Genomic DNA, 27,697 nt, shown 5'->3' with positions numbered 1-27,697 from the left:
TATATTTTTAGTATTTGTGTGTGGGAAGCCAGCCTGTTTCATGGTATCAATAGCCAGCTGCTAGCTTAAAAGCTTTAATGTAAAATACTTACTATTTAGAAGAAAGAGTTAGCAGAGACAACACATTTTTTATTTAAAGTTTGTTTCCATTCGGAAAATTTATTGTACTATAGAACATTCTTCTAATGCATCACTGCGATCAGTGGCGTCTTAAAATATCTAATTTAAAAAAATAGATTTCCGAAAGATGAGCAGTATGTTTAGAATAATAACGTGTTTGAGGATCAGCGGACTAAGTAGTCGTTCATAAGATTTGAAAGATGTTTAATTTTCACAAATAATGACTTAGTATATATTAATGTGTTAGAATTTTGGAATGCAAAATAAAGTTTTAAAGAATTGACAGATACCTACATAATGACCAGTTTTACAAACTTTTAATGCAATTTTTACGCGTATAATTACATTTTATCTTTACAAACATATATAGAAAATGTTTGTTGATGTATGCAGCGAAATTAAAAAGATTGAAAAATGTAGTTGAATTTTGACAGGAATTCGGCAGACAAATAAAAAACATGATAGTACAACTTAGATGAACGAATAACGAAAACGAAAGTGAAAATTTATTAAAAGCGAAGAATAATCAGGAAATGAAACATGCTGAGAGAGAGCTAACAGAAAAAGCATCAATTAATTTTAAGTTGTTACCTTGGTGTATTTTCAAAATTTTTTCGTGTTTCAGGTGATTCATGTTTGTAGAATTTTTCACTGTAAAAAAAGCACGTGACAATACAGTTATATGAACACTTATTTCTTATGTAAAAATAGTGTAATCAGTTAATGTAATAATTTTTATGATTAACTTTTTGTTTATGTTTATTAGCTTTTTACCATCCCAAATAAGTATTAAAGATAACATGATTATGCTGTGACATTAGAACTGTAAAGTGTAGTGGCTATGTTTGCTGTAAACCTCATTGTTTACAATTTTAAAATGATTGTATATTTCAGCTTTTTTCCATAGACGTCTATCAATCCTTGAATCTTTATTACACATAACATTTTAAAAATTACAATTTTCGAGATAGACAACAAAATAATAATATTAATCTGCTACTTACGATTTTTATATTCTAAAAAAGTGCATTTTTCATTTAAAGTTGAAACCAGTTGCATTGTGAAGCTTTTTTTAGCACGTTACATAAAGTTAGTTGTTTTCAGTAAGTAAAATAAATGAATAACTAAAGTGTAGTTGTTGCCAATTTGTATAATTACGTGCAATATTTTTTACGACAGTTTTAGACATCGTTGAAAAACATGATCGTAACTCTAATTTTGTACATATTTGAAAGTCGTCGTATTTTTCATTTCCTCGGAAACACAATTAATGTATATTTAAAATTGTTGCATTTTGTGGTAAGTTGTAGGGAATGCAGATAGTAAAACGATATCTAAATGGCAATTTGGGAGTTGTTAGCAGTGGTTAGTAGAGTGGCGCGAGTGGTTGTGTCGACAGCAGTGCTTTGGCGGGGATTTATGGTACTATAACTCCGGACCCGGAGTTGCTAACGGGCCAGAGGCAGCGCGTGCCTGTATCCGGCTGTGACAGTCGACAATATGTAAGAGCAGGTGCCAGATTACAGAGATTTCCTTCATATTTGTTTTATGGCAGTCAATATATTTATAGCTTTTCCACCACGCTTTGCTCCATAACCGACGCCACGAACCTGTTGAAGCTGGATAAATATTCATCTGGTGAATTATAACATCTTATACAACTAATTACAGCGTTGTTTGTTTTTTTTATTTGTTTTTGTTTTTTGAGTAGAAATGATTGTCTGGTGCATAAAATTTTATAAAAAATAATATATTTTAGCAATAATCTTTCCAGGTTTATTGAAATTTACATACGTAGGAATTTAAAATATTGTGTGTCAGAACTGAGACAACAAATTTTCATATTCCTCCACCATAGGGAGATATTTTATTTTATAAATTATCGATATTCATGGAATTTCGGCGTCTGTGTTATTTTATGGCAGGATTTGTTACGAGTAGGTATATAAAAACCATTCCATTGTGTAAAGCAGATCGTTAATGGAGGTTTTGCTGTAGCACTGTAATATTTCGTCGTACTGAGTGTAATTACCAAATTTTAATGCATCCACTAGTTTAAACTCTTTTAGTGCCTTCATTATTGGTTATTGCTCTATGAAATTCTTAATAGGTTATTTTGTAGTGTAGTTTATATTCGGTCATGTAACACACTTACATGTAGATTTCAACATTCTATTTATTTTGCTAAAAATAGTAAATGCTAAGCTTGACAGTTCTAGCATTGTCCTTTGAATCAGAAGAAGTTATGTGAGGTATGTAAGTAGTGAATATAAATATAAATAATATATTCTAGAATAAAATAAATTTTTTGACATTAATTATTTATAAAATCAGACAGATTGTAAACATTTTTATGTAATTTTCTTGTTGTTGGAATTCTCTTCATTTCGTTCTCTATACTGGTCAATAGTGTTCGTCCTCAGCTTCAATACATCTTAAAAAATTGGTCTAAATATGTTTAGACAGAATTTCCTTCGCCCCTGAAACAGAATCAATTTCTCAGGAAAATAATAAAATTTGGTTGTACGAATTTTATATTTTGCGTACATTTCAAGTGATTTTCCTAACAAAATTTTGTGACAACGTCTTCACGTTTTACTAGGGATAAATATATTTAGATAGGTATAGGAAAATTTAGTTAGTTGATAAAATCAGTTGCTTCCTTATTAATTTTTCTGAAATATCCTGTATAAGTAATGGTAAAACATAAGAGTGTACCAAGAAACCAGTTTCACAGAAGCTGGCTATTCAGAACATTTAAAGAGACTGGTTTTGTAGTTTCTAACTAACTGTAAAATTTGGTTGTAAAATTTATTTGGTTTTTAAAAACGTCCGTGTGCAACCTTAAAAACAACACAGGTATAGAAGGGCTAAACGTAAAGTACAAGTTGTGAAGGAAATGTGTTTGGATACAAATTATAAAACCTTTAATAGAAGATGGACAGAAGATGAAATTTGCTGCTTGGAACGCGATTCTGTCTGCTAGAATAGGAAAAATTGCATTGAAGTTTCCTGTTTCTAGCAAAATTTTAAATACGGTAGTTTGTTACATATTTTCTTCAAATTGAAGATTCTTTTTGAACTATAGTTTGTACACGGATGGTCAACTGAATTTGATGCATAGGCCCTTTACCGTTTATTTAGTTAATAGTACAAATTTTGCTGTTAATTAATTTACAAAAAGCTTGTAAAAAAAAAATCTATAGCTTTTAAATGTCTTTTCAAAATCACTCTAGATTCATTGTTGCTTTAAATTAGTTTAATGTGATTAGTTTAATTTTATATAATTTATACTCAGTTTTTTAATTATTATTATTGTTAGATATGTTGTAATATATGTACTACTATTGTCTTTATAGATTTCCTATTACTGGGTTTGGGAATAAACAATTTATTTATTTATTTATTTATTTAATTTTCCTTAATTAATTTGGTTTTATACCAAGATTAGATTTCAAAAATGCGTCCAACTTCTTCTAATAGTGGATTATTATTTTTTTTTTTACAGAACACAGGAAATACTGTTTGAATTTGCAGGAAAATACAATTTTTGTTTACACCAGATATTTTGACTTTATACATAATAATACGTATTACAAATTACCAAATCACAGTATTTGTTTATCAGCGTAAGCTAAGGAAGTATAGTAATCGAGTCCGTCGGCCGAATTGCCACTTTCATATTTTCTCGACGTGTCATGACCTCTACAGTACGAAAAAAGAGGTCTTCCGTTTCCGTCTGTCTGTTTGTCTGTCTGTCTGGCATCTGTATCCATTTTTATTAGAAAAGTGATCTCCGAAACTACTGAAACGATTGTTGTCACATTTTGTATGTATATTAGGAATATCATGAAATAAGATGCTCCTGCAGTTGTGGTGTATGAATCCGTGTCGAATTTTCACTCTAGAAATCCATCATTTTTGGAAAAAATTTAAAACTGAATATCAATATTTAGCGATGTAACCTTGAAACTACAAAACCAATTACTCTGAAATCTTATAAATATTTTAAGATTATCGTTACCATGATAAACCGTTAAGCAAAATTTATTCATTTATCCCCTCCCAAAAAATTGATGACGTCATCTCAAAATTTTGCCGAATAAACCCTATTTAAAATGTGCAAAATATGATGTATTAAAAGTTTTCAAATTTTTTGTACAGGGTGACTCATAAAAATTAATGAATCAGTCAATTTATTTTATTGATTAAATCGGGAACGGTTCACGCTGTTTTCCTGAAACAATGCTGTTATTACTAGTATTACACAGTACGATGATATCATCACACAATTTTGTAAAGTAAAAACTACTAAATATACTTATATACCGGGTGTTTCTTTTATTTGATACAACCCCTGTAAATTTTTTATTTTTAAAGATAAATCTGTAGTTCTTTGAGCAAATTTGTATCATTTTAAAAGATCTAGTGATGGCAACAATTTTTCAATTGTTTTTCAAGCAACTAAATTTTGAAATAAACGGAAAATTTTGGAGATATTTTACTAGATAACTTTTTTATTATTGATTTTAGAATATTGGTTGCTTTTGATTTTTTGTAGTGAAAAAATCAATCTTTCCACTTATGAAAAAATATACCCAGTGTTCCATTAAAAAAAAAATAAGTTGACGTCATTTCCGGTTCTACCGCCAGTGATAATAAAAATGTGTGCTTACCATCATATAAATCTTTGAGAATGATACAAATTTGGTTAAAGAACTACGGGTTTATCTTCAAGAATAAAAAAGTTACAGGGGTTGTATCAAATGAAAGAAACACCCTGTATATTTATTCCAACTTATAGGGGTTCTCATAAAAAAAATAAAATCCACAAAATTTAATTTCACAATTTTTCGAAAATGATGGATGTTTCCCACTACTTCAGGAGCGAGGGAAGTTCTGCCGAAACAATTTTCGACCAATTTTTCAATTTCACGCTTCTGATACTCTCGATTTATTTGTGAAGTAATTACTGTACAACCTTTGTTATCTCAAATGTGATTTTTTTTAAGTATAACTTTATTTTTTTTTTAAATTTTAAAATAAGTTATTTGAACAGTCATATTCTCCATTCGGCGACTGGCTACTTTCATTTTTTTTGACGTTTCATGTCCCCGTATATGTGTCTGTAGTCTGCCGTCTGCGTTTTTTTAAATAAATAATCTCCGAAATCCAAAATGTCGTGTAGACGGTTAAATGCTAACCAAAATTTGTGTAGTAAATGTTATTTAAATTTATAAAATAACATATTTTTACACTTGTAGTTTATGAAACCATTTTGATATTTTATCCGAAACACTCAGATTTTTAATGCTCTAAAATTTTGCAAACATATCTACAGGCTATCTTAAAAAAATAAATATTGATGATCAAATCAAGAACGGCTCATTCTTTAGTTTCTAAATAATTTGGAAATACAGTAATATTAGTATTAATAATACACTTCACAAAATTTTGTTATAAAAATACTCATCTGAAACACATGTACAGCATGCTTCTTTACTTTTACTTTACCCATTTCATCAAATAATTATCTTTTGATGAAACTGTTGTGTTGTGTTCAGAGACGAGGCAAGTTCAGTCTAAATAATCGTAGACAAAATTAGTCACAGCTGATTTAGTGGTGATAAAGTTCTTGAATTACTATTTAAATCTGCAAATAAAATTTGGCTGAATTTTGTATTTAGAAGTATGCTCTGAATTTTTAATTGTTTAAACTGGATATTTATCTGTCAGTTTTGATGAGATAGAAAGAAGTAACAATACATAATGTATCCAAAATACTATTAAATATTTTGTTTTTACTTCTCGAGCGTAAGCTAAGGAAGTATTGTAATCGAGTCCATCAGACGACTAGCTACTTTTACGTTTTCTCGACGTTTCATGACCTCTAGAGTGCGAAAAAAAGGTCTCTCGTTTCCGTTTGTCTGTTTGCCGTCTGTTGCTTCTGTGTCGATTTTGTTACATAAATAACTCACGTAACAACATTTTACAATTGAAATTTGAAATTAATGGCCTCATCTTACAGTTTTTCCGAATAAATGTTATTTAAATTTTATAAAATAACATACTCCTGCATGTATGATTTATGAATCCATCTTGGGTTTTTACTTTAGGGTTCCAGATTTTGGGAAAAAAGTCAAAATTCTGTAACAACATTTTAGACTTTAATTTTGGAACTACTGAAAAAGCGTTGACAAATGCAAAAACGTGCAATAAGAGATATTTCATTTCCTTAAAAAGAAGCATGATATTTTAGTCCAAAAGCTCGTAGATGATATTTGGTTACATCAGCAGTTTTTTCAAAGAATTTTTTTTGCATTTCATTATTTTTGTGAATAATTTTTTTTAAATAACTGGACTGGAATGAATGGATTTGCAAGAGTGTAGCAACGACAATAATAATAATAATTGCAGACCGAGGTTTGAGCAATCCTTATTCTAGATTTATTTAATTTAAAAAACTGAAGATACAAATTATACATTTTGTAAGGACATTACTTTCAATTTTGTCAGCTAGTTTCATGGTTGTACGTTTCTTTCCATGTACTTAAGTAATCTTGGTTTAGATGTATTACATGAATGTCATGAAATTTGTGGTAACAAAATGCTTTGGGTATAATAAATTAAATGAATAATAAGTAGTTGGTCTGTTTATACGTGGCATCCAAACATTTGGAGAAATTGCAACATAGTGGTACATTTAAATGGTTATGACTATTTATTTTGTTATTTTATTTCGTTTTAGTTACATGTTTGAGAAATATCAACTAAAATGGCATAAATGCATTAAATACGTATTACACTAATAGAAATATAATCATTTTAAAAGTGTGGCAGAAAAATATTCTTATATAAATACATATGTACGATGAATAAAATTTTATCATAATGGGAGACTGTAATCAGTTCAAGTAGGGCATGATAGATGGAAAGCTAAGATAGAGAGCTAATGTTTATTGGAAAAAATGAGATAAGCTTACATATATCTATTAATCACAGCCTTCCTGTATGAGAACTATTTTGGATGATATTGTATAATCGTAATTAACAGAATAGTAATTCTAGTTAGTTATATGGAAAAACTATTATTACTTTACGTTAGCTTATAAATAAGATCTAATTATAAACCGTCCTTTTATTTATGCAGTCGGTTGCATATTCATGCGATATTAAAGTTCTAAAAATGCGAAAACAATATCTCAGTGGGTTAAGTTATAATTAGAAAGTAATTGCACTGGGCATGTAGAACCATAAAGGAATATGGAAAAACTTGCAGTCCTTTTCGCTAATGAATTATGGAAGTCTATTTTTTGCGACGACGATTTTCGTATAATTCATGCGTTCATACCTACGAGCCTTCATTATACGAAACCTTAAGGGCAAAGTTTTCAAACCGTGCATGTTTCGTTAATGGATTCTTCTTTTTGTAGCAGAATCCGTCAATCCATACCCTGCCAAAGACTATCGAGCGAATAGTTAGACAAGTTAATTACCAAATCCGAAGTGAAGTTATGACAGAAAGCCCTGATTCAGTTATGTGAAGGCAGAATTTAGTTAAATATTATCGTAGCCGGAGTGGGACCTGCCAGAGATTTATATGCGGGGGTGGGGGAAACTGCAGCGATATTTAACTTGGTGGTGGCTCGTTGCGGCGGATTTTAATCTACATGCACAAGGTTTTTACCCTCGGTTCTCCCTCGCGGAACTCGAGCAAAGACTCCACGATAAAAACATCTTGTAGCGTAAGATTTACTTCTTCAGCCACATATTCAAATTATCAAGAAATTTGTTTTTCTTATTTTAAAACTTTAAGGTTTCCAAAGTTTTATGTTTCTGGAGAAATTAATGCCCTGATAATTTGTAGCTTCATTTCAGGCTCTTACAGCGTCGGGGTTATTTATGACGTGCCATCGGTCCATATGTTTATAGTACTAAATACAGTTTAATAAATGAAGACTCTTTGTATCTGATGAATTTATTCATAGTTGTTTCATTAGTTGATATTACGATTTATGCGAAAGCTAAGCTTAATGATAAGTTAACAAGTATACAATAATAGACCCAAAAAAGTGACTTTGGCTACTGTATTTACAGATAAAATAAGTATCTATCTATTGACATTTTCATTTCTCCTTTTCAGTTTTTCACAGAAGCTTTCAACTCAGCACATAACCCCTTTAAGTTTTTAGATCAAAAACAATCTTTGTTACTTCAAAATTATATTTATAGAAATTTTACACTTAAAATTTTAGTGTCCAGGGGAACTTAATTTTATAGAATGAATACCACCCAACAACCCTTTCGATGTCATCCTGTCTATCATTTAAATTTAAATCATGTATGATTTAATTCTTAAAAAATGATAGTATAAAACATGTGACATTAAAAAATATCAAGGTGAAGGAGGTAACCTGGAGGAGGTAATCGCCTCAACACTGGTAACTTATGAGTATGTCACTCAACTTGTAATTAGTGTCAGTTCTACCCTACACCGATATTTCAAGTAATAAAGGAGCTAATAAACTAAAAAGCCTAAAAAACGTTTTAAAATTATTATTAGATAGAACGTCCCTCGGCTCTAAAGTGCAATCAAACAAATCCTGTTTCTTATAAAAATTATAAAATTAGATTTTTCAAATTTTATTTTTATGATAACCGCCAGGAATTAAATTATTCACAATAAAATTTTGTGATGACGTGATCTGGTTTCTCACAAGGACACATAATGTCAATTTGTAAATGTACGGTGAATACAACTAACTACAGCTATGTATTTACAAAACTTTGGGACAATGAAATCAGTCGTTTTTAATTTAAGCAATAAAATAAATTGCTTCATTGACTCATTTTTTGAAACACTCTGTATAAGTAATTCTAAAAAAATATGACTCTTAATGATTTGCACATTTTGGAAAATTCTATGAAAGACAAATTTTCAAAAATCCATGGCTGTTTTTATCGTGTTCTTTATTGCTCTTTCGACGTATATAGGGTGAGTCACTAAGCGCGCTTTCCTCCATTTCTCAATAATTATTATTAGGGGTAGAAAAAAGTTACGGACTAGAGTTGTACGGTTCTTTGGGTAGCATACACCAAAATTGTTTTTGACTCTACCGAGTGTTTTGTTTTTGAAGCATAGCACGCCACTTATTTTTTTTTAATAGAATATGCTTCACAACCAACAAATACCGACGCGATGTTACCACATTATTTCAATTGTCTTCAAATTCTCTGGCAATTCAAAAGGTTTATAATAAAAGTCGCAATAGGATTATTGTTAAAATTTGTCTTACAATATTTTGTAGAGGGTGTTTTGTTGCTGCATTGTAAAAAAAATCAAAAACTTTGCAAATTTAGAAATATGTATCGATATTTCAGTTTTTTCAAATAGACACACTGAATCTTATTACTACATCTTACTGTTTTTTTTTGTTTCTATTTTTCCAATATGTCGATGTGTCTCTTAAAAAAGTAAAAAATCGAAATAAATATCATATTTAAATATAGAAAATATAATTAATATAAAAGAAAGAACAAAAAAGAAAATAAGATGCAGTAAAAAAATATAAAGATAGTGAAAATTTGTATTATTTAATTATTATTTATCGCTCCACAAGATATTATGACACAAATTTTTAATATAACTCTACTGTCTTTTTTTTGGTAAATTTCAAGAAAATGGAAACACCATGGCAACATCGCATCGGAAATGAAAAATAAACTTTGATTGTAAAGCCAATACAGAAATCAATCAAAGTATGTAAAATATATAGTGTGTCGCATTTAAAAAAATTAAAATAAAAACAGAACACTGTGTATAGTTAAAATTAATTTAAGTTAATTTTAGAATCTAGTCCTCAAACTGTGCAATTTTGGTCTAACTTTTTTCTATCTCTAATGATTAATGAGAAATATCGAGGAATGCAAGCTTAGTGACTCACATCTGTCTGAAGAAAATTTAGAAATATTGAAATTGTCCTAGTGCCATTATTTGTACCCTAAAAAACCTTAGTTGCTACAGCAAATTATTATTATTTGTTAATGAAAATTTAACTCACCGTAATGGATTTCCGAGATTATAAACTTTTAACATAATAAATTATCCTAACAAAACCTGTTTATCTGTTCAGCCGTATTAGTTTAAGACAGTGTTTTTCAACCTTTTTGAACACGCGATCCCCTAACGATTAAAAATAATTGTGGCGAGCCCCCCCCCATATCTTTTATTATCATTATTATTGCATAACCTGGAAGAGAAACTATTAAGTTACTTTCCAGAAGACGCCTCTGAATGGGCAAAGATGAATAATAAATCCTTTTTTGGATATGTTAGTGGAATTGGCTGATCTGACAACAAATATAAAAGCAAATCTTATTCACCTAGCTGCCAACGAAATGCTGCAAATGGAATTCCATTTAGAAACAATTGACGTCTCCTGGATTAAGAGAAAGAAGAATATCCAGAGCTACAAAATGAAGCGTTGAAATTGTTAGTACCATTTGCCACATCGTAGCTAACATTCTTTACAATGGTAAACATTAAAAACAAGAAAAGAAATAGACTCCAATTAGAGAACGATTTGATTGTTTGCGTTGCAAACATAGAACCACGTTTTGAAAAAATATTGAAAAATAAACAGGCACAGCCTTCTCACTGATTTTGATTGTCATTTTATTGCAGTGGTGAGTGGAAAACCTACAAACGTTGTTCTGTACCTTTATCTCCCTTTCGGTCCGCGACCCCCCAAGTAAGGCTTCGCGACCCCCCTGGGGGTCGCGACCCACAGATTGAAAATCACTGGTTTAAGATTCTGTTTGCTCGCAAATGAGGAGTTTGGTGAAGTCAAAATCATAAAACCAATATATTGCTTGCTGCACTATACTTTATAGCAAAAACAAAAAATATCCAATTTACAAGACCATTTTATCAAAGGGTTTAACGAGTCTAAAAGTATTTCATCCATTTTTATTTACAGATAATTACGATTCTGGGTTTTGGTGAACGCCATTGTTTTTAGTAAGCATATTAAAATTTAACATACCACTCCTCCGTAAATAAGATGACAACTTATTATTCTTTTTAGTGACGATTTATAGCCTTTATAACAGTTCATATGCCTATTTTATTTTTGACACGGAACATCTATATTTAAAAATAATCAAAAAAACCAAAACACATATTTTTATAAGAAAAAGGTATTTTAACATTAACTCGTCGAACATTTATTGTAGTTTGACCTGTTTTGTATGACACATTTGATTTTGAAAGTTGTTGTTGGTACTTGGTTGTTTTTTACTTTAGATTAGACACATCGGTATATATTCTTTGGCACTGAAAAGTAAAATAAGCAAATCCTTGCACTTGAAGATGGATCATCTATTTGGAAAATTTAGACGAAACACTTATAGCGCGAAACAAAAATAAAAAAATATTTAAATAAAGTGGAATTTAATTTGTTTATATCAAATACATATATGTACCAGTTCGAAGATGAATAATTGAATATATCTGTCCGAATTTTCCAATTTTTATTTTTACGTGTTTGAAAAATTAATACCCTGATAATTTGTAGTTTTATTTCGGCCTCTTGCGGCACCAGGGTTATTTATGATGCACGATCAATCCACATGTTATAACCACTGAATAGGATTTATTTAGACTATCAGCCTTCATGCGAGTGAAGGTGTGCTCTTTCAAGCAACACGATAAAATAAAAAATAAAAGATTTAGATACACAAGCTTCTATGCTATTCATGAGGCGATGTGGTCACTAATTATGTGGTGCTATAATTTTAGCCGTCATCGCGGACAAAAGATTTATTGCAAGAATTGCAGAGGTAGGTATTTATTAGAAAAGAGTTGCTAATTCTATATACTAATGCTCACTTTGAATTTTCCTACTGCGCATTTTGTATGTTACCCATTATTAGGATTTTGCCCACAAACTAATTTAAACTCTAAAAAAATTGTCCACTTAAAGTTCTTTAAACAGGACTCTCTCTTCTAAAGGGTGCGGAGTATTTTTGAACACAAATATATTTAATTAAATTAATATTAGTATCTGATTAAAATTTCAAAATGTTGATTTCGCAGATCCTGGAACGAACTGTATTTTTTTTTACCGTGTATGGACCATGAAAAATATCTTATAAAACAACACATATCTGAAATATTTGGTGTACCACACCAGGATTATGACAGATGATAGTATTGTCAAGGATAGCTAGAATTTTCTGATTTTCAGCATTTTTATTTTGAGAATTTGTTTTACCATGTTGGGAAAAATAAAATAATGCATGCCTTACATTTCTGAATTCAGAAAAAAATGCACTACATATTTAAAAACGAAATATTTGACTACTATTGCTATTAAAAAAAAAAAAACAAGTTAGCCTTGCATCTCAAAAACAAATGTAATATAAAATTTGGAAAATTGCAGAAAATAGAAGTTGAGTATTTCTAGAAACAGCCCAAATTTCAAAAAGATTCGACAAACCGTTCTCGCGATATTCAACTGCTTCCATACTTTTTGGCGACCCTGTATATATTATATAGGCTTGTTCTAGTAGGTCATTGTTTCGTTGGTCACGCCTACCAAACTGAATTAAACAGAACTAATCCTATAGTTGTCGAAAAACTTAAACACTTCGTATGTTGGTAAAAAGGTAACAAATTAAGTATGAGTAGAAGGTATTTTCAAAAATACGTTTCCAATTTTTCACTTTTTTTTTAAATGGGTTAGCACAAATTAATTAATACATCGCTATAAAAAATTTCATAAATTATAATGGGAATTAATAACAGAAAAAAGTAAAAACAAAAAGTGTATTTTGTGTATGTATTTACGTTTAACATTTTACTAAAATTATGAAAAAAAGTAGAAAACTGTTGCAAGAAACCTTATAATAAAAGGGTTTTAATTTAGTCCGTTGTTTCTAACTAAAGAATATTTCAGCAGTTTTCTTAGCGATACTCCAAAATCAAAAATACAAAAGTGTACTCCGCAGCACTAAAGACTATTTAATGGGGTTAAGAACTCGCTGCAATATCTGATTTATGTCGTTTGGTTCCATCGTCCTAAATTAATGCTTTATCGCTAATTGTCCGATTCAATTCACAACTCTCAATTACTTCTGATATCAGCAGCCCTATCTACCGTAATATATAAGTTGGGGCTGAAACAAAAAGGAAATATATCCATTTTGCTTGTTTTTGCTTCCGGTCACTAGAGCTGTCTACATGAGGCGAGGGTCGTGAGCGGCCAGCGGTCATTCTATTAGCATCTACAATCTAGATGGTCGTTCTTGTGGGGTCCCTTACTTCACACTCTACATTATTATGTGTCTCTTATCTGACCACAGGCTGGAATACGGACAGCTAATGCTCCAAGTACCGTCCATTCAACTACACGATGGTCGAGTGACCACAGAAATTTGTTTGCGGGATGATTAATTTGCCAGAATTTTTGGGCCCGTCCGTCTTGGATTTCCGCAGGAAACAAGAATTGTTTCGGAGGTGCGGCACTTTGAAAGTTTCAACAAAGACAGAAAAAGAGAGAATTCGGCTTTTTGTGTTTGTATTGTTAACGAAGAATGTAAGGCGGTGTGTAGTGTGTGTTGGCGTTGAAAAATCTCGTGTTAGATTCTAACTGATATGTGGATTTAATGAGAGGGTAATGAATATTTAAATTAAAATTTTAAGTTTGCAATGGTGGCAACAATTAAAAAATCGGGTATTTTATATATTTATTACTTCTACAAAGCTAAAAAAATAATTAATTTGACGAAGGTTAAATTTCATTTTTATTTCCCGAGCTTAGGCTAAGGAAGTGTTGTAATCGAGTCCGTCGGCCGAAGAAATAGGTCTTTCGTTTCCGTCCGCTTGTCTCTGTGTTTGTCGTTTGTCCGGATTTGTGTGAAATAGATAATCTTGGAATGTACTGGATCTATTGTCTGTTTACTATCATGTAGATGGTAAAACGCAACCAAAAATTCGCCAATCTCTCCACCAACAATTTGCTGACGTCATATCCAAAGAATTTAAAATTTGCAAAATCTAATCTCACAATTTTTCGAAAAACCTGGATTTATTTAGCTTCGACCAATTTTTTGATATCATAACAATTGTTCGTTTTTCCTTTTTCTTTAATTTTTCAATTTTTCACTGTTTAGGTTTCATAATTTATTTTTCTGCAATTTTTCGTTTCTTCAATTTTTTGATTTGCTGTTTTTCAATTTCGCAATTTTTCCATATTATAATTTTCCATTTTTCGATTTCTTAGTTTCTCAGTTTTTGATTTTTCGCTTTTTCAATTTTGCAATTATTCGATATTACCTACAGTTTTACATTTACATCCTTTTGTCTGACATTATTGTTTCAGTAGCATTTATAGCAATTTTCCATTTTTCGATTATGTATTATTTAGTTTAGCAATTTTTAATTTTTCGTTTTTTTAATTTTTTGTTTCCGCAATTTTTCAAGTTCTTGATTTTGATTTTTCATTTCCCCGATTTCTTAATTTTTATTTTTTCCATTTTTTATCACAATTTTCTGTCGTTTTATTTCCTTTATATTTATATATTTCACATATTATATTTTTATTATATATTTTATAACTATTTTTTTATAATTTTACAAATTTGGATTTTCAATATCCGATTCCTTATTTTTCAATATTTCGATTTTACAACACATATTTCGTTTTTACGATTTTGCAGTTTTTCGATTTTTATTTTTTCGATTATTCAATTTTTTGTTTCTTCAATTTTTCATGGTGTTAATTTTCAATTTCTAGATTTTTTAAAGTTTCCAATTTATACTATTTTGTTTCTTCATTTTTGATTTTACAATTTTCTTTTCTATCAAAAAGTTGAAAAATCGAATAACTAAAAAGTCGGAAAAAATTGAAAAAGGAAAATCTGAAAAAACAAAAAATCCCAATTCGAAAAAGTAGTAACTCGAAAAATCGAAAAATTATAGAATCGTCAAAATTCTATATTTGGCTTTTTTTGTTATTATACATAGTATTCTTTGAATGCGATACTCAAAAACATGTTTTTAATTTCTTGTAAAGAAACAAGTATTTTGCAGTTAAGCTCCGCGAATAAAAAAAATCATGACAATTGAGATAGGGTGGGTGGGCGGACTTACATTTTGCATTTTTGTTTTAATATATGTAAAATTCTTTTCATAACAAGGAACGTAAAATATGTTTAAAATGGAAAATTTGTATCAGGAAATATCGATTTTGGAATTAAGCTGCCCCCTATGTTTTAAGTTTCTTGTTGTGAAAAGATGGCTATGTATACTAAGAAAAAAAAAAGGCAAAATAGAAGCCCCGCCCACCCGCCCTATCTCAATTCTGATGATTCTTTTTATTCGTCGTGAGCCAAGAGGGCGGAGCTTAACTGCAAAATCCTTATTTCGTTACAAAAATTACCATTTTAAACGTGTTTTAAGTTTCTAAGAATAAAAAAATCATGCCAATTGGGAGGGAGTGGGTGGGCGGGGTTTATGTTTTGCCTTTTTTTCTTAATGTGCATAGTATTCGTTGAACAAAACGATACTCAAAAATTTGTTTTTAATTTCTTGTAAAGAAACAAGTATTTTGCAGTTAAACTCTGCCCCCTTCCTTGGCTCTCAGCGAATAAAAAAAATCATCACAATTGAGATAGGGCGGGTGGGCGGGCTTTCATTTTGTCTTTTTGTTTTAATATGCGTAGACTTCTTTTCACAACAAGAAACTTAAAACATGTTTAAAATGGAAAATTTGTATACGGAAATATCGATTATGCAACTAGGCTCCACTTTATGTTTTAAGTTTTTTGTTGTGAAAAATATAATATTATTTTAATATTTATTAGATATTACATATTTATAATGAAAAAAATACAAATAAAAAATTGAAAATTCCAAAAATTGAAAAATTTCAAATTGGAAAAAGATTAAAAAATTAGAATATTGAAAAAGCGAAAATTTGAAAAATAAGAAAATTAAAAAACCAAGACGGAAAATTGCAAATCGAAAAACTGAAGAAATGAAAAAAGTTGGAAACTCGGAAAATTGAAAAATTTAAAAATGAAAACTCGAAGAGATACATATCGTAAAATTAAGGAATAAGAAAAAGAAAAATTGAAAGAATTGAAATAGAAATATCGAAAAGCTGTAAATATAAGGAAAAACTGAAAAGCTGAACGAACAATAAATCGAAAATTTGAATAAGTGGAAGATTAAATTAACGAATAAATATAAATAATTGAAGAATCAAGAAAAATGAAGACTTGAAAAATCGCAAATCGAAAACTGAAGAAACGAAAAATTGAAAAAATTAAAGTTGAAAATACAAAAAATCATAAAATCAAACCGCTCAAAGATTGAGTGATTGAAAAAACAAAAATAAAAAACTGAAGCGAAAAGCTGCAAATCAAAAAATTACAAATCTAAAAATTGAAAAATTTAAAACTTGGTAAATTGAAAAACTGAAAAATTGAAACTTGAAAACTCGAAAAATTGGAAATCGGAAAAATTAAGAAACGAAGAAAATGGAGATTTGAAGAATTGAAAAATCCGAGCCCAAAAAGCTGCGGGAGTGTTATTTACGCCACTACTGGTTTTTAAATTATAGAGGTTATCAGAAGACAAAAATCGCAATTTTTTTTTATATTTTTTCAAAGAAGAGGGATTTATTGGGTTGTATTTCGGGGGTGAGGAAAGTTCTGTCAAATAAGCTTCGGCCAATTTCTTTAGTATTTATTTTGAGTAAATAAAAAAAAATATATTCTTTATATAACTTCATTTAAATAGTATAACAAAATCTGTCAGCATGTTTATTACTACTCGAATTTCGCTTGCAAGTACATATAAACAGATAATTTAGTTGGCAACTATCAAAAAATCAAAAATTGTAGTTTTCGATTGATACAAAACTAGAAAAAACTATTTTGGTATTAAAGTTACAACTACTAAAGTGTATTATCAGTAATATTCTCAAAATCTATTGCAGTAAAATTTACCAGAATTTCTTGGAATTAAGCTTTTAGTTTTCAAAAACATCTCGATTTTAAAGACATTATCTCTTTAAGAAACCAAGATTACGTAACCAACTACGAACCCTCTCTTTGTTCGCCGCAAATCTCCGATTTGTATCGTTTTCTCGGTCCTTGATAAACGCAACGATAATCAATGATCAAAGAAGTATCAGTCACAGAGCGTAACAGTGGCAGTCTCACTCATTGATCTAACACAAACGTAGACACAAAGGCCATGTAAGGCATTGTAACCGCGTCCGCAGCCCATCCATCAGTCATTCGGACAGCGTACTCAACAACCATGAAAGAATTTACTTTCAATTAAAAGAAAAACTTAATGCATTTCAACAATGGATAATTCACGAATTTATTTCTGCCTTTTCGCTCTTCGACATTCGGCCGATCGGTCGGAAGTCCTGCAGCGTCGAAATTCTACAAGATGAGTCGACGTAGACGTCGACAACGACGATGATGACACGAAAATGTTAGCGGTATCGATCACGAAAACAACGGGAGAGTAGTGACGTAGAATGACTTGCACATCACCCACAACCAGACACCACTATTAATAATACTATCATCTCATACTAAAACATCTATGTTCATCACATCGCCATGCTCCGATTGTGACGAGATATCAGACGAAGCAACGTTAGCTGCTAAGCAAATTGCATTCAATTTTACTATTAATCATTCTTAACAACATTCATGTAAGAGATTTAAATTCCCCACTTTGTAGACAATTTTGTCGATAATGACTCTTCCCCGGTTCCCGGGTTTTTACCAAGGGAACGAGTGACAGTACGAAACCATGAGTTTAGATAAGAAATCTAAGAAAGCAGAGATCTAAGAGCGACGGCAGACATTCGCAGAAGGAAAGCTTAAACTGGGAAAAATTTATTAGGAAACTGAAATTTAATTTTTTTAATTTATATGTAATGTTTAAACTTAATAAGACAAAACTTACTATTTTCATGAATTGATGTAAGTACAAAATGTGGAAAATAATTAGTAATGTACTACTCAACATTCTGAAAGAACAGTCGTGCAAATATCATTAATTCATTATAGACTATGCTTTAAAGTCGATGTTGTGTATTAAAATAAAAAAATAAAAGATAACAAGACGTTGTAAATATATCAATGCAAATCAAAAATTTGGGACAATGTTAGGGTTAATGAATAAAACAGGATTTTGTAAGAAATTCTCGGACAAACCAGTATTATAACAAACACATATATTTTATTTGAGCCACTTACTTAAATTTTTTATAGGTCCATGTAATTATTATTACCGTTCCATCAAAATAATGTTCTTTGAAAAAACTCTGAAGAAGAAGCTTCACAATATTTTAAAACTGTTCTACGGTTATGTTAGATTTTGCTGATATGCCCTCAAACACTAAACTAATATTAACAAGTAACATAAACTGAAATAAAGGTGCCAGTGTAACAGATGGATTTAAATGCTGTTTCTAAATAATTTACAAAATATTCTAGAAAAAACAATACTACGATTTAATGATTTTAAAAACGAACAAATTGTTATGAAAAGTTTTTTGAAAAATTTAAATAAAACATTACATTATAGAAAAAAGATCAAATTAACATTTAAAAAACAATAACTTTACAACAAATGCACAAAATACGTTGCACGAAGAAGTTTTTAAATTAATCTGTTAGAATATTTGGAGGAATATTAGCAATCACATTTAATATTCTTTCTTGGAGTTCATCGATGGTTTGTGGTCTATTAACATAAACTCGATTTTTTATATAACCCCACAGAAAAAGTCAAGTCTCCCTTCCAGGAAAAGTTTCATTCAAGTAATGCCGTACTTGACATACGAAGTGAGGTAGTGCTCCATCTTGTTGGGACCAGGTGGACTCTGCAGGTAAATTTAGCTTTTCATGGTTGGGGAATATTTGTCTAAGTCGAGGAATAATAATTCTTTGTTGCTAAAGTTGGAGGTATTTGTCAGACGTTAAATTTTCGTTAATGAAGAAAGGGACTTTAATACCAATAATGCCGCACCAAACATTAATTTTTTGGGGGTACTGTCTATGAACCTCCTCCATCCAGTGTAGATTTGTATTGGATCAGTATCTAGAGTTGTGAAGACGGTTAACATACTCATTCAAACAAAAATTACTCTTCAGAAAACAATAATTAATAAAGTTAGCCTTGCATCTTGAAAATAAATGAAGTTTATAGTTTAAAAAAATTACACAAAATATAGCTTCAGTATTTTAAAGTACAGTCCAAATTTCAAGAAGTTCCAACCAACCCTTCCAGAGATACTCAGCGCTTCCATACTTTTTAGCAACCCTGTATAATCTTGTCCTTGATTATTCCTTTCTGGATATAATTTTACTCAATATTCTTTATGTGTTAATCTGCTATCCACTTGAGCTTTTCTCTAAGCAGAATAAACTTCTTTTTAGAAAATTCAAATCCATAATTTTAGATCAATTTTACGTTCTAAAACCAGTTTGAAAATGGTGTTTTTCTCGTTTAAATAGACGCAGTGCTGTTGCCTATCTAATTTATTTTCCTTTCTAATTTATTTCGAATATTTGTGTGGGTTTTTCTGGACAGAAACCAAAAATTTTAATTGTACATTGTACAATAACTTATTTTGAGACAACCAAATCGGGTAACCACTTTATTTGCTTAGATTCGATAAATTGTTTTCAAAATTTTTTCAGTGTAGGTGATTTATGACTATTATGAGTGTTCCTATATTTTTGAAAGGGAACTTGAAAGAATGTTAAGCAAATGAGCATAAGAAATAAAATATTTTACTTAATTTTAATTTTTGTTTTTTAAAATTTTGCTAACTAACTTTGTTTTATTTCACAAATTTCGGACTCATCTATAACCCGAAAACATAAATAAATCTATACTTTCTTGAACAAAAATACTTGTCATAAGAAGTTGTTTGTTTTAATATTTTTGAAAAAAAAAAAGTTTCTGTTTTAGGTTATTGGCTTAAGATTTTGTTGTATCATAAAATTTTAAAATATTTTTCATTGATTATTATTAGTAGTCTTATGTATTTCTTTTTACCAAAAAGTCTTAATAGTTAATGCTAAGGACCTCGGTACTTGTGGATATCCCACATATAAATTTTTTTAAATTTAAGTCTTGATTAGCTACATAAATAAGAAACAAACAAAAAGTAACATAAAGTCAAACGGATAAATTTACGTCTCTGACGTAGTCGTGGCTTTCAAAATTATATAACTTAATAAATTATTTAATAAAGTTTACAACAATAACAAACCCCCAGCTTAAAAACCAATAAAATAATATTAATGTGGGTCATATTTACTTAATATTTCAAAGATTCACTAGTATGACAATTTACCATGTTAATACACGTATCAACACGACAAAATGAGCTGGCCAAAGTATTTTTTTGTATTCAATGTACAAAAGGTTTTGTGTCTTTTTAGCCAAAGAAATAAATTTCATCTTTTTTCAGTATCAAACTAAAAGTGACAGTTAATAACAGAAGTGAATATGAATTTTAAAATGTAAATAGATTTGTGTAAGAGTAGTAACAAAAAAACATGAAGAACACGAACTTATAGCCAGAATATCAAAAGAAATAAAAAAATCTTGTCTCATAGGACAAGCTGTCCCTGGAAACGAATTAACAATTGTTTAAAAATTATGAATGCACTGATAAAGAGCAAGATTATGCCCGTATTTCTAGTGAGTTTTTCCACTTGAAAATGTTCCAATTAACATTATTTTAGGACACGTATATCAATTCTGATACGAGCAGTGTAATATTAATAATAAAACATCGAGATACACCGTCCTTTAACTCTGACCAATAAAAAAATAGGATGAATAAATCTTGATTTAGTCAGTAAAAATTATAGATAATAAGAGTCACAGTTTAAAACAAAAAAAAGAAGCCACCTAGTCAGCGCTTCGGACACGAGACCTTCGGGTTTAATTCAAATGAATATCCATATTAATAGATAAAATATTGGTATGCCCAATGGTATATTTGGGCACCCTTACTGCGCATATTTTTTTTTTCTTTGGTGCATTTATACAAATTATATTACAAGTAGAACTGAGGACTTTTCGATGGACACGAAGAATCACCTTAATATGTATTAATTTATTATATTTAATTAAATACATATTATTGTTAATGGTGTCAATTTTGATTTATTTATCTTAATATTATACATTTTTGTTTTATTTTATGAAAATTTGGCTGTTTAGGGGAAAAACCCATAGCGGATTTGTACACCACAAGTGTATGAGTATATTATTGTATAACATTTAAATCATTTTAATATAGAATCTTTTGAGATGACGTCATCAAATTTTTGTGGGGGATGATTACCCAAATTTTGGTTAGTGTTTTAAATTCTAGAAGAAACTCATAATGTTCATATGCAATTTAAAGGGACAAACGGAAACATGTGACCATTTTTTTCATACTCTAATGGCTAAAAACCTGACGTTTACAGCATCAACAATAGTTTATACTAAATAATACACTTTTAAATCATCTGCATATGGCAACATTTTATAACTTAATGACCGAAGAAGGTCATTGTTAAATAGGACAAAAAGTGGAGGTCCCAGATTGGACCCCTGGGAAACACTCAACTTATAATGATAAATTTGTGACCGTGAATCGACCTGAAAGGATACCATGGTAATAACAGACATTTGATTATCTACGTTAAGGCAGACTTTTGCATAAATGTCCTGCTCAAATGTTTTTGCAAATTTGGAAAGAACTGAAATTAGATGAAGCTTATCCAACTGAAAAATATGTATTTCCTTTTTTAAAAACTGGTGTCGCTCTGGCATGCCCAGAATGCCCAGTACATTCAAAAACAGTAACATAAAACCTGATAAAAAAGTAAAAATGTGAAAAAAACGTGTCAGAAGTGTGAATAAAAAGAAATCAGAATTGTCCAGAGCAGAAGTGAGAAAATAACCTTAATGTGTGAGATTAACGAACCTACGGTTTATTCAAGCAGCAAATACGGAAGTTAGCAGAAAAAAAGAAATGTTGTTAATGAGTAGAAGAAAGTGAAATAACGGAAAATTCAAGCAACTGAAAGTGAAAAATAAGAAAATTAGGAATTTAAGTGGATGAATGAAATAAACCAGGTCATAGTGTTTATTTGTTGTTTCTTTCTGGTTATCATCACTGAATCCAAAATAATGAGGAACATATGAAGTAAGTTGTCCAAATTTTGTTGCTTTGAAAATTTTTGGGAGTAGTGTTCTCGAAAATGTTCGAAATCTTTGCAAAAAGATTTTTCAAACAACTGCCTCTAGGAAAAGTTGTATCAACAAAGTGAAATGAGGATACACATTTTTGAGAAATACTTCCATCATTCATTTCTATTTGCATCTAATTTAATTATTAATTTCTCTGACAGAAAAGGATACAACAGAATTCTTAAAACCGTTTATCCATTAGTAGTCTAACTTCTGGTGTTGAATGTTTTTATTCGACTGATCTATATTCTTTCTGATTTTTCGTAATTTCACATGTACACCAGGTTTGGTTGTTAATCAGTAGAAAGCAAAACAATATTTTCACCAAAATATTTTAAAGTCTCCTACAGATATTGCCGTGCAATTTTGCGTGTACTTTAAAATTGTTGTGTGTTTAACATACACGACAATTTCGTTTGTTCTCAAAAAATTTTGCTTATATTTTCAGAGAATTTTGATAGGTATGAAAAAAAAATTTATCAAAAGGTAATTTATATGTTACAGAATTCGACACATACTGTTCTAAAATATTGAAATGTTTTAAGGTATCACCTCCGAACATTTAATGACGTCAATTCAAAGCTTTGATACATATTTTTAACCGAATATGTCTAGATTTCCTCTGAGTGATTGAAATTTAGGACAAGGTTTGGGGTTATGATCAGTCTGATCGACCGCTAACCAACATTCGTCTATGTATCTCTGGGATGACGTCACCTCAAAACTTTGCTAAGTAAATTCTGTTGAAAAAACTACGTACTCCTCATTGTGTTTCAATCCAATATTCTTCGAGAAATTTTATTAAATAATAATAATAATAAATTCTTTAAATTATTTACATTTCCAACTTTGCAATTTAGATGTAAAATTTAAGACAATTTGAAATGATTTAAAAAAGATCGATTTAATTAAAGGCTACTACTCTAAAAGCCTAGCCTTTAGATGATGAGATCCACTTTGAAAAACAGTGGTCTACAATTATAAAACTGTGCACAATAAAAAGTTCATTTGGTTGTAATATAATTAAGATGTCTTCATCCGTTAGATGTAAACATTAGCATCTTCACATGGAAGTGGTTATATTTTATAACTGTTAATCTTAAAATAGCATCTTCGTCATTTGACAACAACAATTTTAGATGCGATGATACCTGACGGTACTTTTTCACAGTACTCAAGAGAAAAAAATTGTACGTGTCGGAATCACACACAGTTTTGTCTGAGAAACAGTTAACATCACAAACTTACAACCCACTTGAAAAAATCGTGTAGATTTAAAACTATTCACTACTAAACAATTGCCACAATTAACACACTTATTAACACTCCATTAGAAGAGTATGTTGTGAATGTGTGTCTAATTGTTTCACACATTCATATTTTACATGACTGTAGCCGGCAGTGCGGAGTTATGATTTAAAAAAAATGTGTATTGTATCATCTCTGCATCTGGTTTAATGCAAGTCATGCAGTAGCAACATCAAAGATTTGCCGGGCGCGAGTCATCCTGCTTCCTGGACCACCTACTCCTCTTGTATTGTTGAGGTGACCTTCTGCCTACTGCAGGAGACCTTAGAAACTTTCGTTTTTTTAAATTCAATTTAGTTTTGTGGTGCGGATACGCAGTGGATTTGATATTTTTTTAGCTAATATATTTAAGTGAATAATAGCAAGAAAAATTTATAGTGTAATTAAAATGGGCCAAGTTTTTAGAAATTTGATATAATAAAAATTTACGGTAGAGATTTATTCCACAATGTAAGTGACCCATCGCGTACGGGCCGAGTGACTTGGTTTACGTTTTCAGTTGAATGGCCTCTGAATTGGAATGCAGAATTAAGGAATTAAGTCTATTTCGTCTCGATTTTCAACATTTTTGGGAAACACCCACTTAACAGAAACTAGCTGTTTATAACTACAAATTCAATTCTTCGTCTTGAAGAACTATCTACTTTTTGAGATAGATTGCGTGGTACGTAAACTTCATTATATTTCAATCTGTAGTTTAATAATAATTATTTCCATACAAGGCATATAGTTTCTTTTAAAAGTCTAATTTAAGTCTTTATTACACTTAATCGAACTGTAGTATTCCTGCTTATGGTACTTCAATAAAATTTGGGTAACTGTAAATAATAGCTTTCTAAGGTAAATATTTTTAAAGATGACTTCTTGTTACGGAATAATGTTCACTTATTTTGTATTAAGTTCACTGATAACAATTTTGGACAGCAACCGTCAGAATTTCGTATACTCGTACCAGTCAAAATACTAAATAGTATATTGGATTTTTATCTCACAAGGTTACCAGATTATTTTGGAAATGTTCTGACTTAAGAGTTCCCTTTTAAATCTATGTGTCGTTGAAAAGATTAACATGGACAACGAGCTAGAAACGTAAGAGTTAAGAAAATTATTGTGTCAGGTACTCAACAAATGGAAGTATTTCATAAATGGTTAGTGTTTGCGACAAAAAATATATCCTCGATCTGGATGTCGATTTAGGTGAAGAAAAAAAGCGATAGTGGATAATAAAATAAACAGTTGTTATTAGAATGATTGTTATTAGAGTGGTGTTATAAATAAATTTGATAGGTTGATCGAAGCTTTCAGTCATCATCAATGAGTAGTTCACCCCAAAACTCTGTTAGTTATAACTTATAAGTCTTATAACAGAATCAGGAACGAGATTTGATGAAAGAATGGACTAGAATACGCAGGTTTAAAAAAATGAGTTAGCAGTCAATGGATGGAAAGAATTGAAAAAGAGTTGAGTATAGGAGAGCTTCTAGAAGTTTTTCGACTGTAGTGGAGGGTCGGTAAAAGAGAGATTAACCATCAGGCAGTTTGTGATTAGAAACAGACCACTTACTTAATAAGAAAATATAATGTTCATTGTTTAATGATTTTTTTAATCCTCCAAATGAAAATTAATCCTAGGAACCATTTTCAGCCTTTTTTTTATAATTCTTGAGAATAGAAAATGCAAACGACAGTGATGAAGCCAAATACGAACAGCAATGATAATAAAATAAAGAAAGAAAAACACAAAGTATGAAACAACAAACAGAAGAGTACGGAGAAAGGAAAAGATGAAGAAAATAGAGAGGAAAGCAATGCCTGTAAACGAGGAACATGTTTGGTACACCAGGAGTAACCACCCACTGCTTCCTGTCAATGAAAACGAAAAGTATAAGAATAAAACGATGTCAGAATAGGCCTGCATCAATCAGAAAGAAAACTCCTCAAGCACAAATAAGAAAGAAATTATCAGTAAAGATGTAAAAATCTGTGAAATAATTAATGAAAAAAAAATTTAAAGTAACTTCCTTATGATGAACCTTAAACTAAAGAGAAACACGTGTCAAAATATGTACTTATATATAGAACGTGTCAAAATCGAAAATAAAAAATATGTATAACATCACAACTGAAAAACAGAGATTTTGATCATGTATTCTTCGAATTAGGAACGAACATTTCCGAGATGGTATAGGTTTGAGGATAAGTAAAAGTTATGGTTTCGTGGTTTCGAAGTTAGAACGAAGGAATTAAAGGCGGGACTGTCTTAAATGAGGCCTTCTCGTAATAAAAAATATGTATGCACCGCCCATGGCTAAGATTAATTAACAAAGAAATTGCCGGGGGCCTATTAATACAACAGACACACGAAAATTATGAAGAGGGATAGCTCGAAAAATAGTAGCATTTCAGGAAATGGTAGAACTTGCAATCACTAGTAAATAGTAATGTCTAGACATTATTAAGACATTTTGCGTTTCCGTCTGTCTGTCGTCTGTCTGTGTGGATTTTCATTCGACAATCTCCGAAATACCGGACCGATTGTTGTCAAATTTTATATCTATGTTAGAAATATCCTGTAGATGGCAAAACCAAAATTTGTTTGCTCATCCCCCACTAACAATTTGATGAGGTCGCTTTTTTCTTTTAGAAAACGCCATTTACATATTATAAAATAACATGGTCTTGTATTTGTGGTTTATGAATCCGCCTTGAGTTTTTAGCCTTGGCATCCAATTTTTCGCAAAAAATATATACCCTTTTATACTAAAATAAGCGGCATGGAGGCGTATAGTTTTTTCCTATACTGTGACCTTTATTATCTATATTTTTTTCATTTCATAGAGGTAAAAAAATAGGAGTAAATTTTATGATTTTTAAAGAAGCTGGATTTGTGGGATTGTACATCAGGAATGAGGGAAGTTCTGTCTAAATAAACTTAGACCAATTTTTTATCCTAGCTGCATTTTACTGTATTACTTTATTGTTATTGTGACTTTTTACTTCTAAGGCGCAAGCTAAAGAAGCATTGTGACAGGATTCATCGGGCAAATAGTTACTTTCATGTTTTATAGACGTTCCATAATTCTTAGAATATGGAAAAATAGGTAATCCGTTTCCGTCTGTCTGTCTGTCATCTGTCGTATGTGTCAATAATAATTATTAGACAGATAATCTCCAAATCTACCCACCAATATTGTTACGACGTCATATGAAAACTTTGTATAGTAAATGTTATTAAGATTTTATCAAATACTATATTCTTGCACTTGTGGTTTACACACCCATCTTGATTTTTAACCCTCGACTTCCAGATTCTTGAAGAAAAAGCAGAATTAGAAGCAATATTTTAGAAACTTAAATTTGAAATTAAAACCGGAATGGTCTGAAATCTTGCAAATGTTTTAAGGTTATTCGGAATATTTTTACTTTTCAACCTGTCCCGATTTTTATTAGTTTTTTTATTTTATAATAGTTTTGGATAATATTATTCCGACTTTTTCTCCTCAAAAATAAAGACATGTTTATCTGTACTTGTAAATTAAAAAAAAACCGTGTTAGATAAAAAGTACAAAGGAATCACGACCCCACATATACAATGGTGTAGACGATGTCAAATTATATATAAGTGAAAATGATATTACAATATAGTGAAAGTTGAGAAAATGATTAAATGATGAGAAACAAAACAAGCTTTAGTTGATTAAGGAAGATGTGCAGCTTATACCTACACTGAGCAGAAATAGAGAAATTTAAATGCTTTATATCATATGTAGAAAAACTGAAGAACATAATGAGACCAATTATTTAAAATAAGGTGGAAGAAAAATGCGATGGAAAATATAAAAATACAGTCAAGGACTAACGATATAGAAAACATTTTGAATATGCATCTTCATTAAATTAAAATTATTGCTATATTAGATTTTATCTAAAGTTGAAGAAGCTACATATCTAACATTGGCAAAAGCATAA

The 27,697-nt window shown here is 30.2% G+C and overlaps 1 protein-coding gene across 2 annotated transcripts in view; it reads right to left on the bottom strand.

Moving 5' to 3' along the window:
- Window positions 1-27,697, bottom strand: part of LOC135128941 (homeotic protein proboscipedia) — an 81,307-nt gene that overhangs the window by 11,144 nt on the left and 42,466 nt on the right. The window contains exon 1 of one of the 2 annotated variants that reach the window (XM_064056021.1): window positions 712-758. The exons of the other annotated variant lie outside the window; for it this stretch is intronic. Coding sequence (XP_063912091.1) covers window positions 712-754 — 43 coding nt within the window. The 5' untranslated portion in view covers window positions 755-758. Of the gene's footprint in view, window positions 1-711; window positions 759-27,697 lie in introns of those variants that run through there. 2 annotated transcript variants of the gene reach the window in all.

Source organism: Zophobas morio, unplaced genomic scaffold, assembly GCF_036711695.1.
Source record: "Zophobas morio isolate AGI-343-1 ecotype UQ-CSIRO unplaced genomic scaffold, CSIRO_AGI_Zmor_V1 ptg000014l, whole genome shotgun sequence".
NCBI lineage: Eukaryota > Metazoa > Arthropoda > Insecta > Coleoptera > Tenebrionidae > Zophobas > Zophobas morio.
The sequence above is the reverse complement of the archived record's forward strand: the minus strand, read 5'-3'. Positions and strand labels throughout refer to the sequence as shown.